Below are 24,622 nucleotides of genomic sequence, written 5' to 3'. Positions count from 1 at the left end.
GGGACTGGAACCTGGGAGTCCTCACACCTACTCCCATGCTCTAACCACGATCCCTCCCCAAGCCAAGAACAGAACCCGGGAGTCCACCTGCCCTGCGCTAACCACTAGACCTCACCTTCCTCCGCGCTGCAGAACGAGACAAGGCGTCCTCAGTCCCTTAGCCTCACTAGCATGGCACACATCACCCTCCTCCTTTTCTAATCAGCCCACTTAAGGCAGTGCAGTCCCCTGCCATAGAGCTGCCTGCCCCACGGACGCTATGGGCACGAGGGAAAGGCAGCGCGTCGGAGGCCCTGTGCCCATCCCCCGAGCGCTACGGTTCAAACCTCCTCCCCACTCCGATGTGCGGTGCAGGAACAAGCACTGGGCAGGGAGCTGAGCTCGGCCCACGTCCAGCGTGAAGTCTAAGGGTCTTGCCCCATGCTGCCCTCTCTCAGCTCCTGGAGCTGTAGGAAAGATAACCAGGGAATTCCCAGGCCTCGTGGTGTTGGATGAAAACGCGACTGGGCACAGCTCTAGAGGCTCAGGCCGTGGGCGCCAGGCCTTTGCTGGCCTCGCTCTGCCAGTCAGCTGTGAAGAGGCGGGAACCGGACGGGGCTGCACCATTGCACGCAGCCCTTGAGTGCACGCCCACACCTCCTACCACAACGCTGGACTCTCTCCACCCCCCGCCTCGGGGGGAGCGGTGCCCCAGAGGCCCAATCCCCAGTGAGGCCCGGTTTACACGGCACTCGGCCTAGTAGTGCCACATCGCTTGGGGGGCCTGACGCTACCCCACCCCTCCACTAGCCAGGGCCCTTGGCTCAGCACTGCAGGTTCCCCCACCCTGACGGGAGGAGCTACAAGGCACTTTCGTACCAACGCAGCAGCAACCCAGCTAGGAATCGTGCTGGCTTCTCCGGCCAGAACCAGCCCCCAGTGCAGCTAGACAGGCCTCCGCCCGGGGAGCCAGGCTCAGGCCGACACTAGAACGTGCTGCTGATGCAGCGAGGTGGCTGGGGCATTTCTCTAGCGCTGCTTCTATAGGGACAAAAGCCCAAGTCCAGGAACCTGCTGATGTCAACTGGGAAACTGGTCTAAGCTGCCTTGACCAGTGCTGCGTCTCCAGTGGGCAGGGTGGCCAAGACAGCCCTGCCAAATCCATGGCCCCGGCCTATAGCGCATGCCCTGATGCAACTTACTCATCTACACTGGCACCTTTTGTCGCCAAAACCTGCGTGTGGTTGACAGACTCGTGAGAGCGCACACGCCATGACCCAACTTTTGTTGGGAAAAATGCCTGGGTTTGGTGACAAAACCCTTCCAGCCCTGCGAGAGACTTCTGTCTCCTCCTCCCTTTATTGTCAACAAAGAGCCAGCATGGACCCTGCTGTGTCAAGAGAACAGACCTCTGCCAGTACCACACATGCCTGCCCTGATGGCTGTGCTCAGTGTTTTGTGATCTCTGCTGCCCTGCAGGCAGGCACCCCTCCCCTTTCCAAGCTCTGGGAAGTAGCTGACCGCTGAGTGACACAAAGCACAACTCCTTGGAACGTTCCTGTTCTGCCAGCTAGGAGCCCAGCAGCAGGCTGCTACTGCTGGGGGAGGGCTGGAGAGGTGGCTGTGCTGCTTTGACGTTCCTCAGCACGGAGCGCTCCCAGAGCTATGAGGGAATCCCAAGAAGTGCGGGGATCAGCTCTGCCTTTCCACCACACTTCCCTGGGGGCTGCTTGCCCACAATGCTTTGCTCTGTCTGGCCACAGAGTGCTGGCAGCGTGGCCATGAAACGTTGACAATGGGAGGCAGAAAAACCGGCGTGACTGGTTTTCACTTTTGGCGATTTTGCACGTTGATAGCACTTTTCTCGCCAACCCTTCCCCGTGTAGACAGAGCCCTAGCTCTTACGCCGTTGGACATGGCCGCTCGGCTGTGCCTGCGGCTGGCTGTCCCGTTAGCTCATCTGGGAGAGGCGCAGTAGGGTCCTGGTTCCACTCTGGCTGGCAGCCCGGGATAGGAGCAGGAGCAAACTCTGCCTCTGAGACTAGCCCTGGCCCATCTTCCCTCTCCCTCGTCTCTCCCAAACAGCAGCAGCAGTGGCCTGGGGTAGGGAGCATGTACTCTGTGACTGGCTGGCGGAGAGGCAGACACGGGGGAAGGAGGAGCAGCAAGGGGGCCTGCGAGAGCATCAGGGAGCGCAGGAAGCAGCGGTTTGTGGCTCGACAGTCACAAGGGAGCCCTGTGGCCCTGCCCTGCCAGGAAAGGCAGGAGAGAGAATGGGGGGAGGTGAGCAGCAGAGATGGGACGGACGGAGGGTGACGAGAGGAGGGGAGAAGCTGCGACAGGGTAGAACTGCATTGACAGAGAAGGGGCCGGGCCGGGAGGAAACGGGGGAGCGAGAAAGGTGAGTAGTTACTCTCGTCTCTGGGGGCAGATCTGGTTGCAAGCAGCACAAGAGAGCTCCCTGGGGGCTGGTTTCGGATGGGGACCCGCTCCCAGGACAGAGAGCCAGGGTTTTCGACAGTGCCGAGCCCCCTGCCAGAGGAGGCCTCGTGGGGGGGTCACAGGCGACTGGTGTCTGACACGGGCACCCAGCCCTGGCCTGAGCCACTCACCTGCCAGTGAAACTGCTGCCGTTTCACCTGCTGAATCCCAGGAGTGAGCTCAGCTCCAGGGGAGCCCTGCACCCACAAGGAGCCCCTCGGATTTCTCAACCTTCATGGCTGCCTGTGGGGATCCAACTGCAAAATCGGGGCCTTGGTGCTTGTCACAGGGGGAGACTGACCAGCACTGCTGGGCCAGAATTGCTGCTGTAGAACAGCTGGACTAACAAGGCCTACCGCCACGCAGCCTACCAGGGCCATGGGTGCTAGAAGGAGGGGGGCCGGGTCGCAGCACCCCCTACCAGGGAGGCCGGTCTCACTATCACGGAGAGGCCAAATGACTTGCCCTGGATTGTCCAGCCGCAGAGCTGGAACCCAGCTCTCCTGACTCCCAGCCTAGTGCTCTAGCTGCTAGGCCACACTGCCACGTTCACACGCTGCCCTGTTCCGCGAGAACATCCCTCTGCAGACAAGCCCTGAGGCCACGTTCCAGGCACTGGCTCAAACTAGCCAAACACCAGCCTGGTGCAAACTGAAATCAGTCTCCACGCAGCCTGGGCCCCGGTTTTTCATCGAATGTCAGTTCTAGATCCTGCAGCCAGCGGGGCCCATTTCAGTCCCCCAGGTTAGCCGCCTGTAGACTTCATGAGCCCAGGCTGCCTGAATCCATTCCTGTCTGACCTCCAGGCGACCCTTCTGAAAAACATCCAATCTCGATTTGAACGCTGCCGATGCTGGAGAAACCATCCCAGCCCGCGGAAAGTCGAGCCAATAGCTCCTCGCCCTCTTAAAAATCTGTGCCTAAACTGACACCCGGCCCACGTCCACGTCCAGCACTGAATCCTTTGCCTCTTGTCCACTCCCAGCATCTGCCCTGCAAGTAGCTTGAATTAGCCATACTCCGGGGGTTCCTCGTGAGTCGACCCAGCTCGACCGAGAGGGACCCATAACACCCGAAGCGCAGCACCCACACATCGGGGGGGGGACTGAGAATGCCACTCGAGGGATGCAAGCCAGCTGCCATGCTACGGAAGAGTCCTGTTAGCAGCTGCCAAGTTGTGCTCCAGTTTTAGTGCCGGCTGGAGTAGAAAGCACCACGGCACTTGAACGGGGGTGGGTGGGAGCCGGGCAATGCCTGGATGATAACTCGAGTTAGCCTGAAAACCCAAGGAATAGTCTAGCAGCACCTTAAAGACTAACAAAACAAAACGTAGCAGCCAAGCCCTGGCGGGCCCTCTCCTCAGCATCCACATCCCACTGTAGGAGTGCTGGATCTCCCACAATGCACTGCGGCCAGAGATACAGCCACATTTGTTTAAAGAGCCATTGTATGGCCACACAGAAAAAGTGCCAAACAAACCCGAGATTTTGCAAACAAACTGCCCATCCAGGTCGCAACTCACAATCACGAAACGGAGCGTCTGATTTCCTTTCTACTCCTGAGGTTGTTCAGGCTTCCTGTGCCGAGGAAGGGAGGCAGGGAGACATGACTGGCCTGTGTTCATCTGCTGAACATGAGACACCCTCGCATGCTGCCTGGACCACAAAGCGCAAATACCTCCACGCGTCAATTTCACTTCCGTGCCCTAGTCAATTTCACTACCCGGCTCCGCCCCTCAGCAGCAATGCTGGAATCCTGTCCTGAGCTGGTCACATGCCAACACGCACCTTCCCCTGGATCCAAGGGAGATTCTGGGCAGCGCTGAAGGACGGGGAGACTGGGTGACACACCTACACGTTGGCCAGATGTCCCAGGGCTCACAATCGGGCTCTGATGGCCCAGCGAAGCCAGAACTTGTGGCTCCCTCCTGGGGAGGCATCCGAATTGTTTGAGAATCTGACTGAGCCCTTGTCTGTCCACTTGGGGCCACGTCCCAGCGTCCCTCCGCGGGGGGGACAGGCTGCGTGAGCCGCACGCCAGCACAGCTCCCCACGCGCCTCTCTCATCGCCACACCAGTGCGGCCAGGCCAACGTCTCTGCGGACAGACTCTACAGAGGGGCGGGGATCTTCTGACAGGCCTGCCCAGTCTGTTCCCACAGCGCCAAGCACAAAGGCCCCTGATCTAGGCTGTGAGGCCTCCAAAGCGCCTCTGCTGCTAACGAGGGTGATTGGCACGGCCTCTCCTGCCCCCTCCCTGGCTGATCACTCTGAAAGGAGGGACCAAGGGCTCTGCGCCATGGCGCTGCCACGGCTTTGTATCCCAGCCTGACTTAAAGCGCAGAAACGCCAGTGGAGTCGCCCGCTGATTTCTGGCCCTGACCTCTTCCCATCGCCCAGCTCTGTACTAGAGTGTTTCCATTTCCACCCACCCTTCCCCCACCCTCTGAGGAAATCCGTAACGCCTGAGCTGGGGTAGGGCACTCAGAATGGGACGGCTTATCCTGCGGGGCGGGGCGGGGCGGGGCGGGGCAGGGCGGGGCGGGGGAGCTCAATGTTTGAAAGCAAGGTCTCTTCCACTGAATCAGAAAAGGCTGGGCAGGAGGAATCCTGGAAAAGGGGCGGGCAGAGAATTCACATGCACCTTGGACTTCAGTTCTTACCCACCCCAGCCGACTTGCCATAATGGAGTCTCTGAAACATGAAATGCTAACGGACTCAAACGGACACATCGTACTGCTTAAGAGATTTGATCAAGGGAAAAAAACACAAAGAAATGTATAAAAAGAGAATTGTAGCGGCTGATTTCTTAAAAAAAAATGTTTTGGTTAAAAAAAAATTAAAAAAAAAGTAAGTGACTTTGATTTGCATGTTTTTGTCTCTTTGATTTAGTCTACCTTATAAGCAACCCGGGGTGGGCATTTCTTCCCTAACCCAAGGGGTGGAGACATATGCCTCAGCATCTCATACATATCCGTGAAAGTCATCCGGCCCCTGGTAGCGGAAAGGAAAAAAAAAAGCACGAAAAAAATAGACAAGAGAGAGATGCAAAGAAGAAAAAAAATATTGTAAATCAATTTCAAAAGAAAGGGCAGGAAAAATGGAAGAAAAAATGCGAAGATTACTTTGCCGCTCCTCGGTCTGCCACCCTCCGCGTCGCTAACCGCCTTTGCCTGGGAAAGGGACCAGCTGGTTCAGCAAAGCACTGAAGTGCCATCACCAGCAGCTTGTTTGGGGCCTCCAGTGGGGCCTGAGTACGGCCCTTGCTGGAGAAACGTGAGTGTGGGCTCGGGCTTAAGCGCTTTGCTGGGGCCCTGAAGTCTTCGGGCAAAATCCGCCCAAGAGGGAGGGCAGTAGGATGGGGGCTGCCTTTGTAGCAAAGAACAGGAAAGAGAGAGAGGGAGCCTAGCTCCAAGTGCACCTCTTTGCCAGTGGTGGGGAGGGAGAGGAGGTGGCGGGCAGGCGGGGTGGGGAAGGGAAGAGATAAATGGCAGAGGTGTCAATGCAGTTTCCATCCTCCCCAAATGAAAAAAAAAACAAAATCGATGTGTGAAGGGTGGAGTGTGTGTGGAGGGAGACAGGGGGACAAACCCTCGCGGCCTAGCTCCAGCTAACAGCAAGCAGAAAGGGCTCACAGTCCCCGAGATGCTCCATGCGGCACTGGGCGGGCGGCGTCCTCGTACGCATTCTGCTTGCTATGTACGGGACCGGGTTACTTCTTGGAAAGTGCAGGAGCCCGAGATGTGTGGGGATATATATATATGAAATATATATATTAAAAACCATAAGCAACATTCATTCCGTGGATGCTAGCAGGTTTTAGTGTAAGTCAAACCTTGCAAGCAACCCTATGAGGGCATTTCTTGCCTAAGCCCAGTGGGGGAGATATAACCCGTAATAAACTGTACATATCCTTATAATGAATTCGGCCACTGCAAGAAGAATACAGGGGTTAGTGCAGACGCTACAGGGCAAGAGAAACACACCAACTGTCATGTACACACCGATCCCAGCAAGGCTGTCAGGAGAGGGCCCATGGACCCGCGAGGCCCAGGCTGCCTGGACTGATTGGCGGGGCGGGGGGAGTGCGTATTTTGGGACACACGGTTCTGTGGGCTCCAGCAGGAGGGGAGAGTGCTTGACCTGGGCAGATCAGGAGTCTGCTGTCAACGTTCCTCCCACGCAGCAGTTGGCAGGCCACAGTTGGCTAATATGTCCCAGAAAGTGGGTGTGTTACGGGGAAACCGAGGCACAGCGCTGCAGGGTAGGGGGGAGAGGGACTTACTGGAGGTCACACAGGGAGCCATCAGCAGAAGTGGGGACAGACACCAGGAGTCCTAGCTCCCAACCCTGGTCTGCTTTAACCCACCAGTCTCCCACATCCCCCACCCACAGTTGGGGTCAGAATCAGGGGTTCAGGCTCCCAGCTGTTTTCGTCCCATCGGCCGCTGCCCAGGGCCTGAGGCAAAGCCCAGGGAAGTCAATGCAAAGGCCGCCATGGATGCCAAGGGGTTTGGGATCTGGACCCTACTCGTTGCTTTCCTCTCCCGGGGGCAAAGGACCCTCCTGCCAATGCGGGATCAGGGCTTTTACCTGCCGATGGCACGGGGCCGGGGACTGCTGCTGGGCTCAGCAGGGCCTGCCAGGTAGGGCTGGCTACACCGGACCCACTGGGCATGTGTGGCCCAGAGGCGGCAGCCCCACGGCCCAGAACTAAACCCAACGTGCCAGGAACCCCCTGCCGGGGCAGGCCAGCCCCAGGACTCCCAGCGCCCGAGGCCCCGTGTCTAGCCAGTGGCCTCTCCCAAGAGTGCTGACTGTGCCATCCTGCCCGGACTGCGGGGGGCGCTGTCTGCACGGTGCAGGGGGAACCACAGGACGCACCAGGCCAGGCCAGGTAAACAGCCCTGGGGGTTCCTCCGCCCTCTCCCCGGCCCGCTGGACAGCACGCTACCAGGTGCGGGGAGCCCGGGACAGCCCCAGGAACAGCAGAGCGACCCCCCCGGATGGGAGAGGGGGGCTGCAATTTGTTTGGGGCAGGGGGCGGGGGGTTGGAGAGAATCCATCTGCAAAAACCTACAAGTGAAAAAGAAAACATTAACGGGCAGCAGGAGCCAAGAGCCTGCCTGGGCAGGGCCCCGAGGGGGACACGGAGCCAGCAGCCAGCTAGGGCCGGGCTTCCGGGAAGTTGCTCCTGCCTCCTCTCTGACCCCGGGCAGGCCGGGCGGGGGGTTGGGCTGATCCCGGGCAGGCCGGGCGGGGGGTTGGGCTGATCCCAGGCTGGCTGGGCGGGGGGATGGGCTGATCCCAGGCTGGCCGGGCGGGGGGGTTGGGCTGATCCCAGGCTGGCCGGGCGGGGGGTTGGGCTGATCCCAGGCTGGCCGGGCGGGGGGTTGGGCTGATCCCGGGCAGGCCGGGCGGGGGGTTGGGCTGATCCCGGGCAGGCCGGGCGGGGGGTTGGGCTGATCCCGGGCAGGCCGGGCGGGGGGTTGGGCTGATCCCGGGCTGGCCGGGCGGGAGGGTTGGGCTGATCCCGGGCTGGCCGGGCGGGGGGTTGGGCTGATCCCGGGCAGGCTGGGCGGGGGGGTTGGGCTGATCCCGGGCTGGCTGGGTGGGGGGTTGGGTTGATCCCGGGCTGGCTGGGTGGGGGGTTGGGCTGATCCCGGGCAGGCCGGGCAGGAGGTTGGGCTGATCCCGGGCTGGCTGGGCGGGGGGGTTGGGCTGATCCCGGGCTGGCTGGGTGGGGGGTTGGGCTGATCCCGGGCTGGCCGGGTGGGGGGGTTGGGCTGATCCCAGGCTGGCCGGGCGGGGGGGTTGGGCTGATCCCAGGCTGGCCGGGCGGGGGGGTTGGGCTGATCCCAGGCTGGCCGGGCGGGGGGGTTGGGCTGATCCCGGGCTGGCTGGGCGGGGGGGTTGGGCTGATCCCAGGCTGGCCGGGTGGGGGGGTTGGGCTGATCCCGGGCTGGCCGGGCGGGGGGGTTGGGCTGATCCCGGGCTGGCTGGGCGGGGGGGTTGGGCTGATCCCGGGCTGGCTGGGTGGGGGCTTGGGCTGATCCCGGGCTGGCCGGGCGGGGGGTTGGGCTGATCCCGGGCTGGCTGGGTGGGGGGTTGGGCTGATCCCGGGCTGGCTGGGTGGGGGGTTGGGCTGATCCCGGGCTGGCTGGGTGGGGGCTTGGGCTGATCCCGGGCTGGCTGGGTCGGGGGTTGGGCTGATCCCAGGCTGGCCGGGCGGGGGGGTTGGGCTGATCCCGGGCTGGCTGGGTGGGGGGTTGGGCTGATCCCGGGCTGGCTGGGTGGGGGGTTGGGCTGATCCCAGGCTGGCCGGGCGGGGGGGTTGGGCTGATCCCGGGCTGGCTGGGTGGGGGTGGGGTGTTAGTCTGATCCCGGGCAGGCCGGGTGGGGGGAGAGTTGGGCTCATTCCAGGCAGGCCGGGTCGGGGGAGCCCCACCAGGACATGCTGCCAGCACCTGCCCTAGAGGGCTGGAGCCCGGCGAGCAGGGAGCCCCACAGCCTGAGGACAGGCGGCTCGGCCAGGGATGGGCAGTGGCAGTCGGGCACATTTCCTCCTGTGTGGGTGACACGGCTGCTTCTCGGGAGCTTTGTCTGGGTGTCCCTGGACTGGCCCAGGGCAGCGGCTGCCCAGCAAACCAGGGGATTAGCTGGATCCAGCCCCCCGCCCCAGGCTGATGGCTCCTTCCCGTGGGGTTTGGACCCCCAGGACCCCCTCCCCCAGCCCTAGAAATGTCGACGCTGTGAGAGCCCAGGAGCCTGACCCAGGTTCTGTGCCAGATGGTCCTGTCCCGACGGCCCCTGGCACCGCGGCGCTGCTCCTCCCTGGCACAACGCCCTCCCCTCCTGGGGCCAGGCATCGGCTCTGGGAGCGCTGGCCCCCAGCCCCAAGCCGGCCCCGCCAGCCTGACCTCCTGCCCCTTGCGCCATGCGCAGGCCAAGGGGCTCTGGGCAGCCCTGGCCCAGCCGCGGGTCCTTACCAGGCAGCAGGGTCGTACTCGGCCCACACGCGCACGTACTCGTCCAGGTGGTGGGGGCCCAGGATGGAGGAGTCTCGGGTCAGGTACTCAAAGTTGTCCATGATGACGGCCACAAAGAGGTTGAGCATCTGCAGCGGGCGGGGCGGGGCGGGGCCAGAGTCACTGGACAGGTCACCCGGGGCCAGCCCTGCGCTCCCAGCCCAGCTCCAAGGCCGTGTCCAGACTCAGGGGTTTTTCGAAAATACTTCCCCTGCGTCCAGACTCAAGCCGCGTTCTTTTGAAATTATTTCGAAAGAACGCGGCTTTTCTTTCGATGGCGGTAAACCTCAATTTACGAGGAAGAACGCCTTCTTTCGAAAGTTCCTCTTTCGAAAGAAGGCGTTCTTCAATGTAAAGAGGCCGTCTTCGAAAGAGAGCATCCAGACTCACTGGATGCTCTCTTTCGAAAAAGCAAGCCGCTTTTTCGAAATTTCTCCGTGCAGTCTAGACGCTCTCTTTCGAAAGAAGCCTGCAGTCTAGACAAAGCCCAAGTGTCTCCCGTTTCCTGCGCCTGCAGAGCCAACTCCCAGCCCGTGGCCCTCGCCCCGGCCTCGTCCTCCCCAGCTCCCTCGCCCCGGCCTCGTCCTCCCCGGCTCCCTCGCCCCGGCCTCCTCCTCCCCGGCTCCCTCGCCCCGGCCTCGTCCTCCCCGGCTCCCTCGCCCCGGCCTCCTCCTCCCCGGCTCCCTCGCCCCGGCCTCCTCCTCCCCGGCTCCCTCGCCCCGGCCTCCTCCTCCCCGGCTCCCTCGCCCCGGCCTCCTCCTCCCCGGCTCCCTCGCCCCGGCCTCGTCCTCCCCGGCTCCCTCGCCCCGGCCTCCTCCTCCCCGGCTCCCTCGCCCCGGCCTCCTCCTCCCCGGCTCCCTCGCCCCGGCCTCCTCCTCCCTGGCTCCCTCGCCCCGGCCTCGTCCTCCCCGGCTCCCTCGCCCCGGCCTCCTCCTCCCCGGCTCCCTCGCCCCGGCCTCCTCCTCCCTGGCTCCCTCGCCCCAGCCTCGTCCTCCCCGGCTCCCTCGCCCCGGCCTCCTCCTCCCTGGCTCCCTCGCCCCGGCCTCATCCTCCCTGGCTCCCTCGCCCCGGCCTCGTCCTCCCCAGCTCCCTCGCCCCGGCCTCCTCCTCCCTGGCTCCCTCGCCCCGGCCTCATCCTCCCTGGCTCCCTCGCCCCGGCCTCGTCCTCCCCAGCTCCCTCGCCCCGGCCTCCTCCCGTTTCCTGCGCCTGCAGAGCCGACTCCCAGCCCGTGGCCCTCGCCCCGGCCTCATCCTCCCCGGCTCCCTCGCCCCAGCCTCCTCCTCCCCGGCTCCCTCGCCCCGGCCTCCTCCTCCCCGGCTCCCTTGCCCCGGCCTCCTCCTCCCTGGCTCCCTCGCCCCGGCCTCGTCCTCCCCGGCTCCCTCCTCCCCGGCTCCCTTGCCCCGGCCTCGTCCTCCCCGGCTCCCTCGCCCCGGCCGCCTCCTCCCCGGCTCCCTTGCCCCGGCCGCCTCCTCCCCGGCTCCCTCGCCCCGGCCTCGTCCTCCCTGGCTCCCTCGCCCCGGCCTCGTCCTCCCTGGCTCCCTCGCCCCGGCCTCCTCCCGTTTCCTGTGCCTGCAGAGCCGACTCCCAGCCCGTGGCCCTCGCCCCGGCCTCATCCTCCCCAGCTCCCTCGCCCCAGCCTCCTCCTCCCCGGCTCCCTCGCCCCGGCCTCCTCCTCCCCGGCTCCCTTGCCCCGGCCTCGTCCTCCCCGGCTCCCTCGCCCCGGCCGCCTCCCCCCTGGCTCCCTCGCCCCGGCCTCGTCCTCCCCGGCTCCTTCGCCCCGGCCTCCTCCTCCCCGGCTCCCTTGCCCCGGCCTCGTCCTCCCCGGCTCCCTCACCCTGGCCTCCTCCTCCCCGGCTCCCTCGCCCCGGCCTCCTCCTCCCCGGCTCCCTCGCCCCGGCCTCTTCCTCCCTGGCTCCCTCGCCCCGGCCTCCTCCTCCCTGGCTCCCTCGCCCCAGCCTCCTCCTCCCCGGCTCCCTCGCTCCGGCCTCGTCCTCCCTGGCTCCCTCGCCCTGGCCTCCTCCTCCCCGGCTCCCTCGCCCCGGCCTCCTCCTCCCCGGCTCCCTTGCCCCGGCCTCGTCCTCCCCGGCTCCCTCACCCTGGCCTCCTCCTCCCCGGCTCCCTCGCCCCGGCCTCCTCCTCCCCGGCTCCCTCGCCCCGGCCTCTTCCTCCCTGGCTCCCTCGCCCCGGCCTCCTCCTCCCTGGCTCCCTCGCCCCAGCCTCCTCCTCCCCGGCTCCCTCGCTCCGGCCTCGTCCTCCCTGGCTCCCTCGCCCTGGCCTCCTCCTCCCCGGCTCCCTCGCCCCGGCCTCCTCCTCCCCGGCTCCCTCGCCCCGGCCTCTTCCTCCCTGGCTCCCTCGCCCCGGCCTCCTCCTCCCTGGCTCCCTCGCCCCAGCCTCCTCCTCCCCGGCTCCCTCGCTCCGGCCTCGTCCTCCCTGGCTCCCTCGCCCTGGCCTCGTCCTCCCTGGCTCCCTCGCCCCGGCCTCTTCCTCCCTGGCTCCCTCGCCCCGGCCTCCTCCTCCCTGGCTCCCTCGCCCCAGCCTCCTCCTCCCCGGCTCCCTCGCTCCGGCCTCGTCCTCCCTGGCTCCCTCGCCCTGGCCTCGTCCTCCCTGGCTCCCTCGCCCCGGCCTCTTCCTCCCTGGCTCCCTCGCCCCGGCCTCTTCCTCCCTGGCTCCCTCACCCCGGCCTCGTCCTCCCCGGCTCCCTCGCCCCGGCCTCCTCCTCCCCGGCTCCCTTGCCCCGGCCTCTTCCTCCCTGGCTCCCTCGCCCCGGCCGCCTCCTCCCCGGCTCCCTTGCCCCGGCCGCCTCCTCCCCGGCTCCCTCGCCCCGGCCTCGTCCTCCCTGGCTCCCTCGCCCCGGCCTCGTCCTCCCTGGCTCCCTCGCCCCGGCCTCCTCCCGTTTCCTGTGCCTGCAGAGCCGACTCCCAGCCCGTGGCCCTCGCCCCGGCCTCATCCTCCCCGGCTCCCTCGCCCCAGCCTCCTCCTCCCCGGCTCCCTCGCCCCGGCCTCCTCCTCCCCGGCTCCCTTGCCCCGGCCTCGTCCTCCCCGGCTCCCTCGCCCCGGCCGCCTCCCCCCTGGCTCCCTCGCCCCGGCCTCGTCCTCCCCGGCTCCTTCGCCCCGGCCTCCTCCTCCCCGGCTCCCTCGCCCCGGCCTCCTCCTCCCCGGCTCCCTTGCCCCGGCCTCGTCCTCCCCGGCTCCCTCACCCTGGCCTCCTCCTCCCCGGCTCCCTTGCCCCGGCCTCGTCCTCCCTGGCTCCCTCGCCCCGGCTCCCTCGCCCCGGCCTCCTCCTCCCCGGCTCCCTCGCCCCGGCCTCTTCCTCCCTGGCTCCCTCGCCCCGGCCTCGTCCTCCCCGGCTCCCTCGCCCCGGCCTCGTCCTCCCCGGCTCCCTCGCCCCGGCCGCCTCCTCCCTGGCTCCCTCGCCCCGGCCTCCTCCTCCCCGGCTCCCTCGCCCCGGCCTCTTCCTCCCTGGCTCCCTCGCCCCGGCCTCGTCCTCCCCGGCTCCCTCGCCCCGGCCTCGTCCTCCCCGGCTCCCTCGCCCCGGCCGCCTCCTCCCTGGCTCCCTCGCCCCGGCCTCCTCCTCCCCGGCTCCCTCGCCCCGGCCTCCTCCTCCCCGGCTCCCTCGCCCCGGCCTCCTCCTCCCCGGCTCCCTCGCCCTGGCCTCCTCCTCCCTGGCTCCCTTGCCCCGGCCTCCTCCTCCCCGGCTCCCTCGCCCCGGCCTCCTGTCCCCCACATGCCAGCCCGCCCAGTGCCCGCAGACTCACCAGGAAGGAGCAGAGGAAAATGAAGGAGACAAAATAAAAATAGGCGAATTCGTTGCCACACTCGTGCTCCTTGATGCCCGAGTTCTCGTCGCAGGGCTTCCCGCTCAGGCAGGACAGCATGATCTCGTGCCACGCCTCGCCCGTGGCGCTCCTGCAGCCGCACAGAGAAGGGGCCATGCACTGGGGGCGGGTAGAGCGACCAGGCTGATCTGTCCCAGTGTCCTGGGGGCGAGCACCGTGCCTGGTACGTCTGCAGCCCACAGTGCTCATGGGGATGGTGCGCGGCAGGGCCAGATCCTGGGATCCCGCGCCTGGCCCTGAGACAGCGGCCCCGTGGGTGGGGGGCAGGACGGGATTACACTGGATCCCTCGGCTGGCCCTGAGACAGCGGCCCCGTGGGTGGGGGGCAGGACGGGATTACACTGGATCCCTCGGCTGGCCCTGAGACAGCGGCCCCGTGGGTGGGGGGCAGGACGGGATTACACTGGATCCCTCGGCTGGCCCTGAGACAGCGGCCCCGTGGGTGGGGGGCAGGAAGGGATTACACTGGATCCCTCGCCTGGCCCTGAGACAGCGGCCCCGTGGGTGGGGGGCAGGACGGGATTACACTGGATCCCTCGCCTGGCCCTGAGACAGCGGCCCCGTGGGTGGGGGGCAGGACGGGATTACACTGGATCCCTCGCCTGGCCCTGAGACAGCGGCCCCGTGGGTGGGGGGCAGGACGGGATTACACTGGATCCCTCGGCTGGCCCTGAGACAGCGGCCCCGTGGGTGGGGGGCAGGAAGGGATTACACTGGATCCCTCAGCTGGCCCTGAGACAGCGGCCCCGTGGGTGGGGGGCAGGAAGGGATTACACTGGATCCCTCAGCTGGCCCTGAGACAGCGGCCCCGTGGGTGGGGGGCAGGACGGGATTACACTGGATCCCTCGCCTGGCCCTGAGACAGCGGCCCCGTGGGTGGGGGGCAGGAAGGGATTATACTGGATCCCTCGCCTGGCCCTGAGACAGCGGCCCCGTGGGTGGGGGGCAGGACGGGATTACACTGGATCCCGCGCCTGGCCCTGAGACAGCGGCCCCGTGGGTGGGGGGCAGGAAGGGATTACACTGGATCCCTCGGCTGGCCCTGAGACAGCGGCCCCGTGGGTGGGGGGCAGGAAGGGATTACACTGGATCCCTCGCCTGGCCCTGAGACAGCGGCCCCGTGGGTGGGGGGCAGGACGGGATTACACTGGATCCCTCGGCTGGCCCTGAGACAGCGGCCCCGTGGGTGGGGGGCAGGACGGGATTACACTGGATCCCTCGCCTGGCCCTGAGACAGCGGCCCCGTGGGTGGGGGGCAGGACGGGATTACACTGGATCCCTCGCCTGGCCCTGAGACAGCGGCCCCGTGGGTGGGGGGCAGGACGGGATTACACTGGATCCCTCGCCTGGCCCTGAGACAGCGGCCCCGTGGGTGGGGGGCAGGAAGGGATTACACTGGATCCCTCGGCTGGCCCCGAGAGGCAGCTCCCTTTGTGGTGGCGCACGGGGGCTGTTCACACTGGGATCCGTAGGTGCCAACTTGGTGCTGAGCACCCGCTGGCAGCCAAGCTCCCCCTCCAGCCTCCTGCCCCCTGCTGGCCCTGCTCCTCCCTAGTGCCCCAAACAGCTGATTCACAGGGCTCAGGATGGAAGGGGGAGGGGAGGGGACGAGTGTCCTTGAGGGAGGAGGGGAGGGAAAGGCAGGGCAGAAGCCGGGGGGGGGGGGGAGGAGTGCAAGGGGGTGTGGCAGGGGCGGGATGGGGGCAGGGCTTGGGGCACCCCCTGGCTACAAGGAAAGTCAGTGCCTACGCTGGTTTCCCTCGCCTGGCTCTGAGCTGCAGCCACTTCTGGGGTGCGGCGCCTGGGCTGTTTACTCTGGGATTGCTTGTCTGGCGCTGAGGTGCAGCCAGCTCCGGGGTGGGGCTGGGCAGCTGTGAGCAGCCGGGCAGTGCGGCTCTGAGACGCATTAGAGACGGGCCTGCGGGTGAGCAGTTTCTGGCCCTTGTGGCTGGGAGGGGCCCCGGAGGGCGGCGCGACTCCTGCCAGGGGCAGGCCCTCACCTGAACAGGAGCATGAGGGCCTGGAAGAAGGTGCGGAAGTTGTTGTGCTCGGTGATCGCCGAGTCCTCGTCTTCATCCTCGATGCCGATGTTCCCGAAGACCTGCCAAGGCAGAGGGCCCTCAGGCAGCAGCAGGGAGCAGCCCGCCCCTCGCCCGCCCCTGCCCCCGCCCCCGCAGGGGAGCCCGGCGCCAGCAGGCCCGGCACTCACCTGCATGCCAATGATGGCGTAGATGAAGAAGAGCATGGCGATCAGCAGGCAGACGTAGGGAAGAGCCTAGGGGAGACCAGAGCAAGGCCGTCAGCCCTGGGGGCTTTACACCTGGTGTCCTCCCAGGCCCTGGGCTTTCCCGGGACTGCTTCGCCGCTCAGTGCAGCAGACCCAGCTCAGAGCGTCCTGCGCACGGCTGGCTGGGCCGCAGGAGAGAGGGGGGCACCAGCAGTCAGCCGCCGAGGTGACCATGGGACCTGGAGGCCAGCCTGGCCAGGCACTTGGAGACAGACAGACAGATGGGTGTGTGCGGAGAGAGAGGAAAGGAGGTGCGTGGGGGACGGACAGACAGACGATAGGAGGAATATGGGGACAGAGACAGAGAGAGAGACAGGAGATGTATGGGGACAGACAGACGACAGGAGATGTATGGGGACAGACAGACAGACAGACGACAGGAGACGTATGGGGACAGACAGACGACAGGAGATGCGTGAGGTCAGTCAGACAGACGACAGGAGATGTATGGGGACAGACAGACGACAGGAGATGCGTGAGGTCAGACAGACAGACGACAGGAGACGTATGGGGACAGACAGATGACAGGAGACGTATGGGGACAGACAGACGACAGGAGATGCGTGAGGTCAGTCAGACAGACGACAGGAGATGTATGGGGACAGACAGACGACAGGAGATGTATGGGGACAGACAGACGACAGGAGATGCGTGAGGTCAGACAGACAGACGACAGGAGATGTATGGGGACAGACAGACGACAGGAGATGCGTGAGGTCAGACAGACAGACGACAGGAGACGTATGGGGACAGACAGATGACAGGAGATGTATAGGGACAGACAGACGACAGGAGATGTGTGAGGTCAGACAGACAGATGACAGGAGACGTATGGGGACAGACAGACGACAGGAGATGCGTGAGGTCAGACAGACAGATGACAGGAGACGTATGGGGACAGACAGACGACAGGAGATGCGTGAGGTCAGACAGACAGATGACAGGAGACGTATGGGGACAGACAGATGACAGGAGATGTATAGGGACAGACAGACGACAGGAGATGTGTGAGGTCAGACAGACAGATGACAGGAGACGTATGGGGACAGACAGACGACAGGAGATGCGTGAGGTCAGACAGACAGATGACAGGAGACGTATGGGGACAGACAGACGACAGGAGATGCGTGAGGTCAGACAGACAGACGACAGGAGATGTATGGAGACAGACAGACGACAGGAGATGCGTGAGGTCAGGCAGACAGACGACAGGAGATGTATGGAGACAGACAGACGACAGGAGATGTATGGAGACAGACAGACGACAGGAGATGCGTGAGGTCAGACAGACAGATGACAGGAGACGTATGGGGACAGACAGACGACAGGAGATGCGTGAGGTCAGACAGACAGATGACAGGAGACGTATGGGGACAGACAGACGACAGGAGATGCGTGAGGTCAGACAGACAGATGACAGGAGACGTATGGGGACAGACAGACGACAGGAGATGCGTGAGGTCAGACAGACAGATGACAGGAGACGTATGGGGACAGACAGACGACAGGAGATGCGTGAGGTCAGACAGACAGACGACAGGAGACGTATGGGGACAGACAGACGACAGGAGACGTATGGGGACAGACAGACGACAGGAGATGCGTGAGGTCAGACAGAGACAGATGGGTGTGTTTGGGAACAGACAGACAGGCCGCATGGGGACAGACGGATGGATATGGAATCAACGTGTCTTCCTAGCCAGTGGTCCCCCCGATGGACGCTACGCCCTGGCCAGGCACCATGGGTCAGTCATTCTGTCAGTCAGCCCTGGCCCCGCCCCCATTCCCAGGCACCTTGAAGGACTGGACGAAGGTCCACAGCAGGATGCGGATGGTGTAGCCCTGGCGCAGGAGCTTGATGAGGCGGGCGGCCCGGAAGAGCCGCAGGAAGCTCAGGTTGATGAAGTTGTTCTGGGAGGGGAGGAAAGGGGGGAGAGGTGAGCGCTCCCCGGGCAGGAGCGAGGGCAGAGCCCCACCCCTGGGGAGACTCAAGGCGGCCACGGGGCAGCCGTCAGCAAACCAAACACACTGAGAACTCAACACAGCGCCAACAGAACAGCCGCATCAACCGCCGTCGGTATTATTAACAGAGAGCGACGGCCGATAACAACCAGCCCTGCTTATTACCACTTGCAATACCATTAATTAATGACTCAAGATAATTAGCAGCAATGCGTGATAATAGTAATACACCATAGCTCACAAACAAGGGTTATAATGCAAATGCTATTAATAAATAGTCATTCCGAGATCAATACATGACAGTGCAGGGTACCAATCAATGCTGAGCCGGAACAAGAAATGATCGTTGCAATGCACACGAATCCATCAGTCCCGTAACACCGCCTGTTACCCACAGAAACACCCAATTGTGATCATTGTCCTGTCACAACTAACAGAAATACAATATGGTCTGGATGCACTGTGACTGGCTCTCAGTGAACTAAGCGCTGTCGATTTACTGCAAATAAATGGCAAATACTAATCTGAATCCAAAGAATGACAATAAACCACGGCAATTAGGGATACTATTAACGAATCACAGCGGGGAAGCCACCCGTCAACCTCCACCCCCCCCAACCACGCGTGAAAATGGGAAACAAACAGGAAGGAAACTAATGAGCCAGGCTCGTCCCATGGGGACTCACGGGCGACTCGTTAATCCCGGGGCACGGAGATTTGCTGGCACAGGCGGGGAGAAGGCTGCGGGGCTCAGTGCACGTGCACAGCGCACAGGCCGCCAGACAGAGCGGAAGCAGGAAGGTATCTGGGGGCCTGCAATGCAGCACAACTTGCATGTGGTGCCGAGGCCTCCGGTGCATCTCTCTGTGCACCCAACGGGCCACGGGGAGGACGCCTGGAACGGCCTCTCGGGGCGGGCTGGGGGCTCAGCCTGCAGGCCTGGGGGACACGCAGTGGGTTTTGCTGCATGGATGGGGAGGGCCAAGAGGCTGGGAGGCCCCTGTCCTGTTGATTTCACGAAGATGCATTCTGGACCCCTTTCCCCCAGGAGGGGGGTTGGCACATGGCTTCTGGGACCTGGCTGAGCCGGGCAGGGTAGGGCAAGGCCAGCTCTGAAGCTGCTGGAGGGCGGTGGTTGGGCTGGAGCTCCAGGGCGAACAGGTGGCACAGCCGGGTGACACCGCTCCGAGGTGAGCGAACAGGCAGCACAGCCGGGTGACACCGCTCCGAGGTGAGCGAACAGGCGGCACAGCCGGGTGACACCGCTCCGAGGTGAGCGAACAGGCGGCACAGCCGGGTGACACCGCTCCGAGGTGAGCCAACAGGCGGCACAGCCGGGTGACACCGCTCCGAGGTGAGCCAACAGGCGGCACAGCCGGGTGACACCGCTCCGAGGTGAGCCAACAGGCGGCACAGCCGGGTGACACCGCTCCGAGGTGAGCCAACAGGCGGCACAGCCGAGTGACACCGCTCCAAGGTGAGAGTCAGGCCACTGACCTTTGCTCCTGGGCGGCCGCCCCGCCTGTTGCGAGACCCAGACTTGCTCCTGGCAGTGAGCTCTGGCTCGGCAGACGGGCTGGAGACCCAGGTGCCTGCTGTGCAGGCCTGACCTCACTCCCAGGGCCTCCCTTTCCCTCTGCCAATTGAAGCCCGGCGCTCTAGGGAAAAGCGAGAGGGGGCTGGATCCCCGCTCCTCGGGCCCTGCCTCTGCGGTTCTCACCCCACCCTGGGAATCAAAGCTTGGTATCTCTCCGCCCTCCCCCAGCCTGGACCCCTCTCTCCAGTCCCGGAAAGGCCAAATGGGGCACCCGTCTTGGCTGGGTACTGCCTAACGGGGAATCCAAGAATCCCTCCCGCTGTCGGCCAGGCAAGAAGAAACCCCTTGGGTTCAGGGAGCAGCTGTGTTGCTGCTCCACACTCGCCCTGGGACTCGAGCGATTGCACGGCAAACATCACAAGACGTATGTGGCCACACAACACACACCATGGGACTCACGGACAGCTGCCCCACCCCCGCCCCAGGGCTTGTGAGGTCTTGTGCCCTGGGCAGTGTGGGAGCCTCGCGCAACCGCCCAACATGCCAGAAGAAGTGTGTGCAATCACAATGCGGCCACACAACATGCACCCAGGCTCCCTGCCCGTCCCATCCCTCGTGACTCTTTTACAACGGCACACAACAGGCCACGTGACTCACACACAACACAGCCCAGAGACCTGGTCCTCACCCGGCAGATACCGCGGGGCTGTCGTGTACCCCGAGGGTCCCTTCAATCCCCTGCCCAGACACGGGGGGGCTGCCCTGGCCCGTGCCCCCCGAAGCTGGGAGCTGTCCCAAGCAGCGAGTGGAGCGCAGGGGCCTGGGGCTGATGCGTGAGCGCAGGGGCAGCAGCACCGATGCATCAGCCTCCCAACGCGACTGTGAAATCCAGCCGCCAGGCCCCCCCCGGCAGAGAGCTAGAACAGGCGGGGCGGGGAACGGGGGGACCTTCCATCACCCCACCCAGGCAGCTCTTCCAACAGCCTCAGCTCCTCTGCACCCTCCTGCCCTCGCTGGTCCACCCCCTTCAGCCCTGCCCCCCTTGTCCTGGAGGAAGCCTGCCCCTCTGGCAGGGCCCAGCCCAGGTCCTGCTGGGGCCTTCGCGTCACCCATGGCAAAGATGGCGGCAGCCTCGGCAGAGAGGGGACCTGCCACGGCAGGACGGGGACTGGGGGGAACCCCTGGGGGTGTCACAGTCGGAGGCAAACTCAGCCCTGTAGGGGCCGGGGGAGGGGAGAGCGGTGGGGGACCCCAGCGGCAGGGCCGGGGGAGGGGAGAGCGGTGGGGGACCCCAGCGGCAGGGCCGGGGGAGGGGAGAGCGGTGGGGGACCCCAGCGGCAGGGCTGGGGGAAGGAGGTTTTTTAACTGGCTCCCCTCGCAGATCAGCTCCTGCTTGGCGCCTCGTGCTGCTCCCTCTGACACAGGCGGCAGAGCAGGGTGGCAGGGCCGGGGGGCCGAGCTACCGGACCCGGCAGGAGCCAGGACTGAGCCGGGCGGCTGGCCAGCCTGCTCCCAAAGGCCCTGGCGGGGGACCCGGGAGCAGGCGATAGCATTCGCTGATTAGCTTTGGGGTGGGGGTTGATCGACTGCGCTCCCACCCCCGTGTGCACCGAGCTGCGTGTGAACGCGCACGGTGCAGTGGGGGGGGCGTGCCTGGGGGAGGGATCCACGTGTGCACGGGCCATTTCCACGTGCACATGTGGGGCCCAGAAAGGCCCTTGGTCACTGCCCATTGCGGCTTCTCAGCCAGCGGCCCATGAGGGGGCCCTGCGGTGGGCGCGCGAGGCCGCCCCAGCCCTCGGAGGGGCAGAGCCGGGTGCCCGAGGGGCCTCAGTGAGCTGCAGAGCTGGTGCCGACAGAGGGGAGAAGCCGGCTCCGCAACCTGGGACACTCCCGGGAGAAATCCACCTGCAGCAGATCAACTCTCAGCCTGACTCGGAGCCCCCGGGAGGGCGCAGCCGGGGGGTGGGTCTGTCCCGTCTTGGCTCAGGGCGGCAGGCGGGAGGGGGAGAAGAGCGCAGACCGTCCCCGGCGCAGCGGCTCCGGCGTTAAGCCCCAGAGGCGGGGAGGGGGCAGAGGGAGAGGCGGGAGGGGCCGCGCCGTGGCGAGTCAGGGACGCTGGCTGGACAGGCTGAGCGCCAGAACAGCCCAGCGTGACGAGGACCAGACAGTCGTTACGGAGCACACAGCCCGGGGCAGGAGATTCCCGACCCCTCCCACCTCGGGCAGCCCCCGCCCCCGCCCCACTGCCCTGCCTGCTGGGGGCCAGTCTGAGGCACAGGAGCCAGCCGCCCTGGGAGGGAGTCATGGAAGTGAGGCCCAGTGAGGGGGGAGCTGCCCCCCAGAGCAGGCAGCGAGTCAGTGGCAGAGCCGGGCTGGCAACCCAGGAGCCCCGGCTGGAGGCCAGCAGCCCTAGGGGCCGCAGGAAGTCTCAGAGCGATGGCCTGGCAGGGTGGGGGGGGCCGCGCCAAGGAACTGGGGGGCTGGGTTGCTCTGGCAAAGGCCCCCCCCAGCAACCCTCACCCCTGGCTGCCAGGCGCTGGTCTCTGGGACCCCCGGGGCGGGGGCAGGGCCAGGAAGCAGAGAGCCCCCTTGGGCAGAGCTGCGAGCCAGGGCAGGTGGCAGGCGCCGGAATGTGAGTGGGCAGAGGTGTGAGAGGCGGGACTTGCACTCCTGTCGCACGCTCGGGGGGCTGCAAGTCAGCCAGGAAAGCGGCCTCGGAAGAGAACAGGAGCGTGGAGCGGCTTCCCGGAGCGCAGGATCTGTCGCGGGGGTCTGGGAGAGACGGGCCTTGCCTGGGGTTGGAGTCAGGACACCTGAGATCTACTCCCAGTGCTGGGAGCATGGCCTAGTGGGTGCAGGAGGAGGGAAGCGAGGTTGAGGACAGCTGGGCTCCCAGCCACAGGGGAAGTATGTCATAGTGGTTACAGCAGGCAACTGGGAGAGCTGGGACCTATTCCCAGCTCTGCCACTGGCTCTCTCGGTGGCCTTGGGGGACTCACTGCCATGCTCTGTGCCTCAGTTTCCCCATCTGTCAAACGAGGGGAAATTAGACTGAGCCCATCCGGGAGGATTCACTAACACTAGGGGAAAGGCTCTCCAGGCGCTAGTAGGCGGTTCTTCTCCGCCCACCCAGGGCTGCTCCCTGCAGTTCTGCCCTCGGGCTGATGCCAGCCAGACCATCAGCCCCGCCTGGGAGGTGCCTACATCGCCTGTACCGCGCGGGCCTACGCCATAGGGCAGGGCGGGGCTCCGGCGCTGGCCCCAGGTGTTTTCTCCATGACCTTCCCTCCAGAGCTGAATGACTGTCACCCTGGAGACGTGCCCTGGCGCGTTGCTCGGGGTGTGAACTCAGCCCCGGGGGGCTCCCCAGGGGAGATGGGCGGAGCAGCAGGGTGGATCCGCCTGCCAGTCTGTCTAGCGCTGCGTGCGCCAGGGCCTATGGGGGCTGTTCCCGCTGCCTCGCTCTCTAGCCCCCCGCCTCCAGACTCGGCTCTCAGCTCACCTGTGCACATTCAGCTGCACTCCAATGAACACTGAGAAGTGGCTCCGGATTTACAGCAGCATACTGACCTGGGGGAGTGACTCTGGATTTACCCTGACATGCCCTCCCCCGGTGGAGTGACTCCGGATTTACCCAGGCATGCATTCCCCTGGAGGAGTGACTCTGGAATTATCCTGGCATGCCCTCCCCCGGTGGAGTGACTCTGGATATAACCGGCTATACCCTCTTCCAGTCCCTCCCACAGTTGAGTGACTCTGGATTTACCCTGGCATGCATTGCCCCAGTGGAGTGACTCTGGATTTACCCAGGTATGCCCTCTTCCAGTCCCTCCTCTAGGTGGACTGACTCTGGATTTACCCGGTGTGACATAGTGGGGGGTACCTTGCCAGTGGCTATGCTGGGCAGTGGGCTGTGAGTGACCTCCACTGGCTGCTGTCTGCAGCACGGCCCAGCAGGGCAGGGGATGAGTCATTATGCAAGGGGGCTTCGAACCTGTCCGACCAGATATCTCCCAGGGAGCGGAACAATGAAGAGTGGAGGAAGAAGGGGAGTGGAGCCCTGGCTGGGGGCAGAGCTGGAAGTGAGGGAGGTAGGTTTCTGTCTGGGATCATGGAGGAGGCAGCCTAAGCAAGGGGGCTGGGATTTGGGGGCCCAGGCTCCCCCATCTCAAGGGGGGCTGAGGCATCCTAGGCCTGCCCTGGAACCTGATTCCATCTGTGCTGGGCTGTGTCCTGGAGAAGCAATAAACTCCCTCTGTTCTACTGGCTGGTGGAGTCTGTTTGTGCCATTTTGGAGATGCAGGAGACGGGGAAACCCCAACGCGCCGCCACACCCAGGTATGCATTGCCCTGGTGGAGTGACTCTGGATTTACCCTGGCATGCATTGCCCTGGTGGAGTGACTCTGGATTTACCCTGGCATGGATTCCACTGGTGGAGTGACTCTGGATTTACCCTGGCATGGATTCCCCTGGTGGAGTGACTCTGGATTTACCCTGGCATGGATTCCACTGGTGGAGTGACTCTGGATTTACCCTGGCATGCATTCCCCTGGTGGAGTGACTCTGGATTTACCCTGGCATGGATTCCCCTGGTGGAGTGACTCTGGATTTACCCTGGCATGGATTCCACTGGTGGAGTGACTCTGGATTTACCCTGGCATGCATTCCCCTGGTGGAGTGACTCTGGATTTACCCTGGCATGGATTCCCCTGGTGGAGTGACTCTGGATTTACCCTGGCATGCATTCCCCTGGTGGAGTGACTCTGGATTTACCCTGGCATGGATTCCCCTGGTGGAGTGACTCTGGATTTACCCTGGCATGCATTGCCCTGGTGGAGTGACTCTGGATTTACCCTGGTATGCATTGCCCTGGTGGAGTGATTCTGGATTTACCCTGGCATGCATTGCCCTGGTGGAGTGACTCTGGATTTACCCTGGCATGGATTCCACTGGTGGAGTGACTCTGGATTTATCCTGGCATGCATTGCCCTGGTGGAGTGACTCTGGATTTACCCTGGCATGCATTGCCCTGGTGGAGTGACTCTGGATTTACCCTGGCATGGATTCCACTGGTGGAGTGACTCTGGATTTACCCTGGCATGGATTCCCCTGGTGGAGTGACTCTGGATTTACCCTGGCATGGATTCCACTGGTGGAGTGACTCTGGATTTACCCTGGCATGCATTCCCCTGGTGGAGTGACTCTGGATTTACCCTGGCATGGATTCCACTGGTGGAGTGACTCTGGATTTACCCTGGCATGGATTCCACTGGTGGAGTGACTCTGGATTTACCCTGGCATGCATTCCCCTGGTGGAGTGACTCTGGATTTACCCTGGCATGCATTGCCCTGGTGGAGTGACTCTGGATTTACCCTGGTATGCATTGCCCTGGTGGAGTGATTCTGGATTTACCCTGGCATGCATTGCCCTGGTGGAGTGACTCTGGATTTACCCTGGCATGCATTGCCCTGGTGGAGTGACTCTGGATTTACCCTGGCATGGATTCCA

At 64.5% G+C, this 24,622-nt stretch overlaps 1 protein-coding gene across 1 annotated transcript in view; it reads right to left on the bottom strand.

Moving 5' to 3' along the window:
- Nucleotides 1-24,622, bottom strand: part of CACNA1A (calcium voltage-gated channel subunit alpha1 A) — a 252,419-nt gene that overhangs the window by 34,843 nt on the left and 192,954 nt on the right. The window contains exons 36-41 of the mRNA XM_089774768.1: nucleotides 17,405-17,521; nucleotides 15,533-15,598; nucleotides 15,324-15,424; nucleotides 13,243-13,393; nucleotides 9,448-9,575; nucleotides 5,356-5,452 (exon numbers count right to left, since the gene is read on the bottom strand). Of these exons, the coding sequence (XP_089630894.1) occupies nucleotides 5,356-5,452; nucleotides 9,448-9,575; nucleotides 13,243-13,393; nucleotides 15,324-15,424; nucleotides 15,533-15,598; nucleotides 17,405-17,521 (660 nt within the window). The remainder of the gene's footprint in view (nucleotides 1-5,355; nucleotides 5,453-9,447; nucleotides 9,576-13,242; nucleotides 13,394-15,323; nucleotides 15,425-15,532; nucleotides 15,599-17,404; nucleotides 17,522-24,622) is intronic.

The sequence above is a fragment of the Pelodiscus sinensis genome, chromosome 31 (assembly GCF_052426305.1).
Source record: "Pelodiscus sinensis isolate ZL-2025 chromosome 31, ASM5242630v1, whole genome shotgun sequence".
Taxonomy (NCBI): Eukaryota; Metazoa; Chordata; order Testudines; family Trionychidae; genus Pelodiscus; species Pelodiscus sinensis.
The sequence above is the reverse complement of the archived record's forward strand: the minus strand, read 5'-3'. Positions and strand labels throughout refer to the sequence as shown.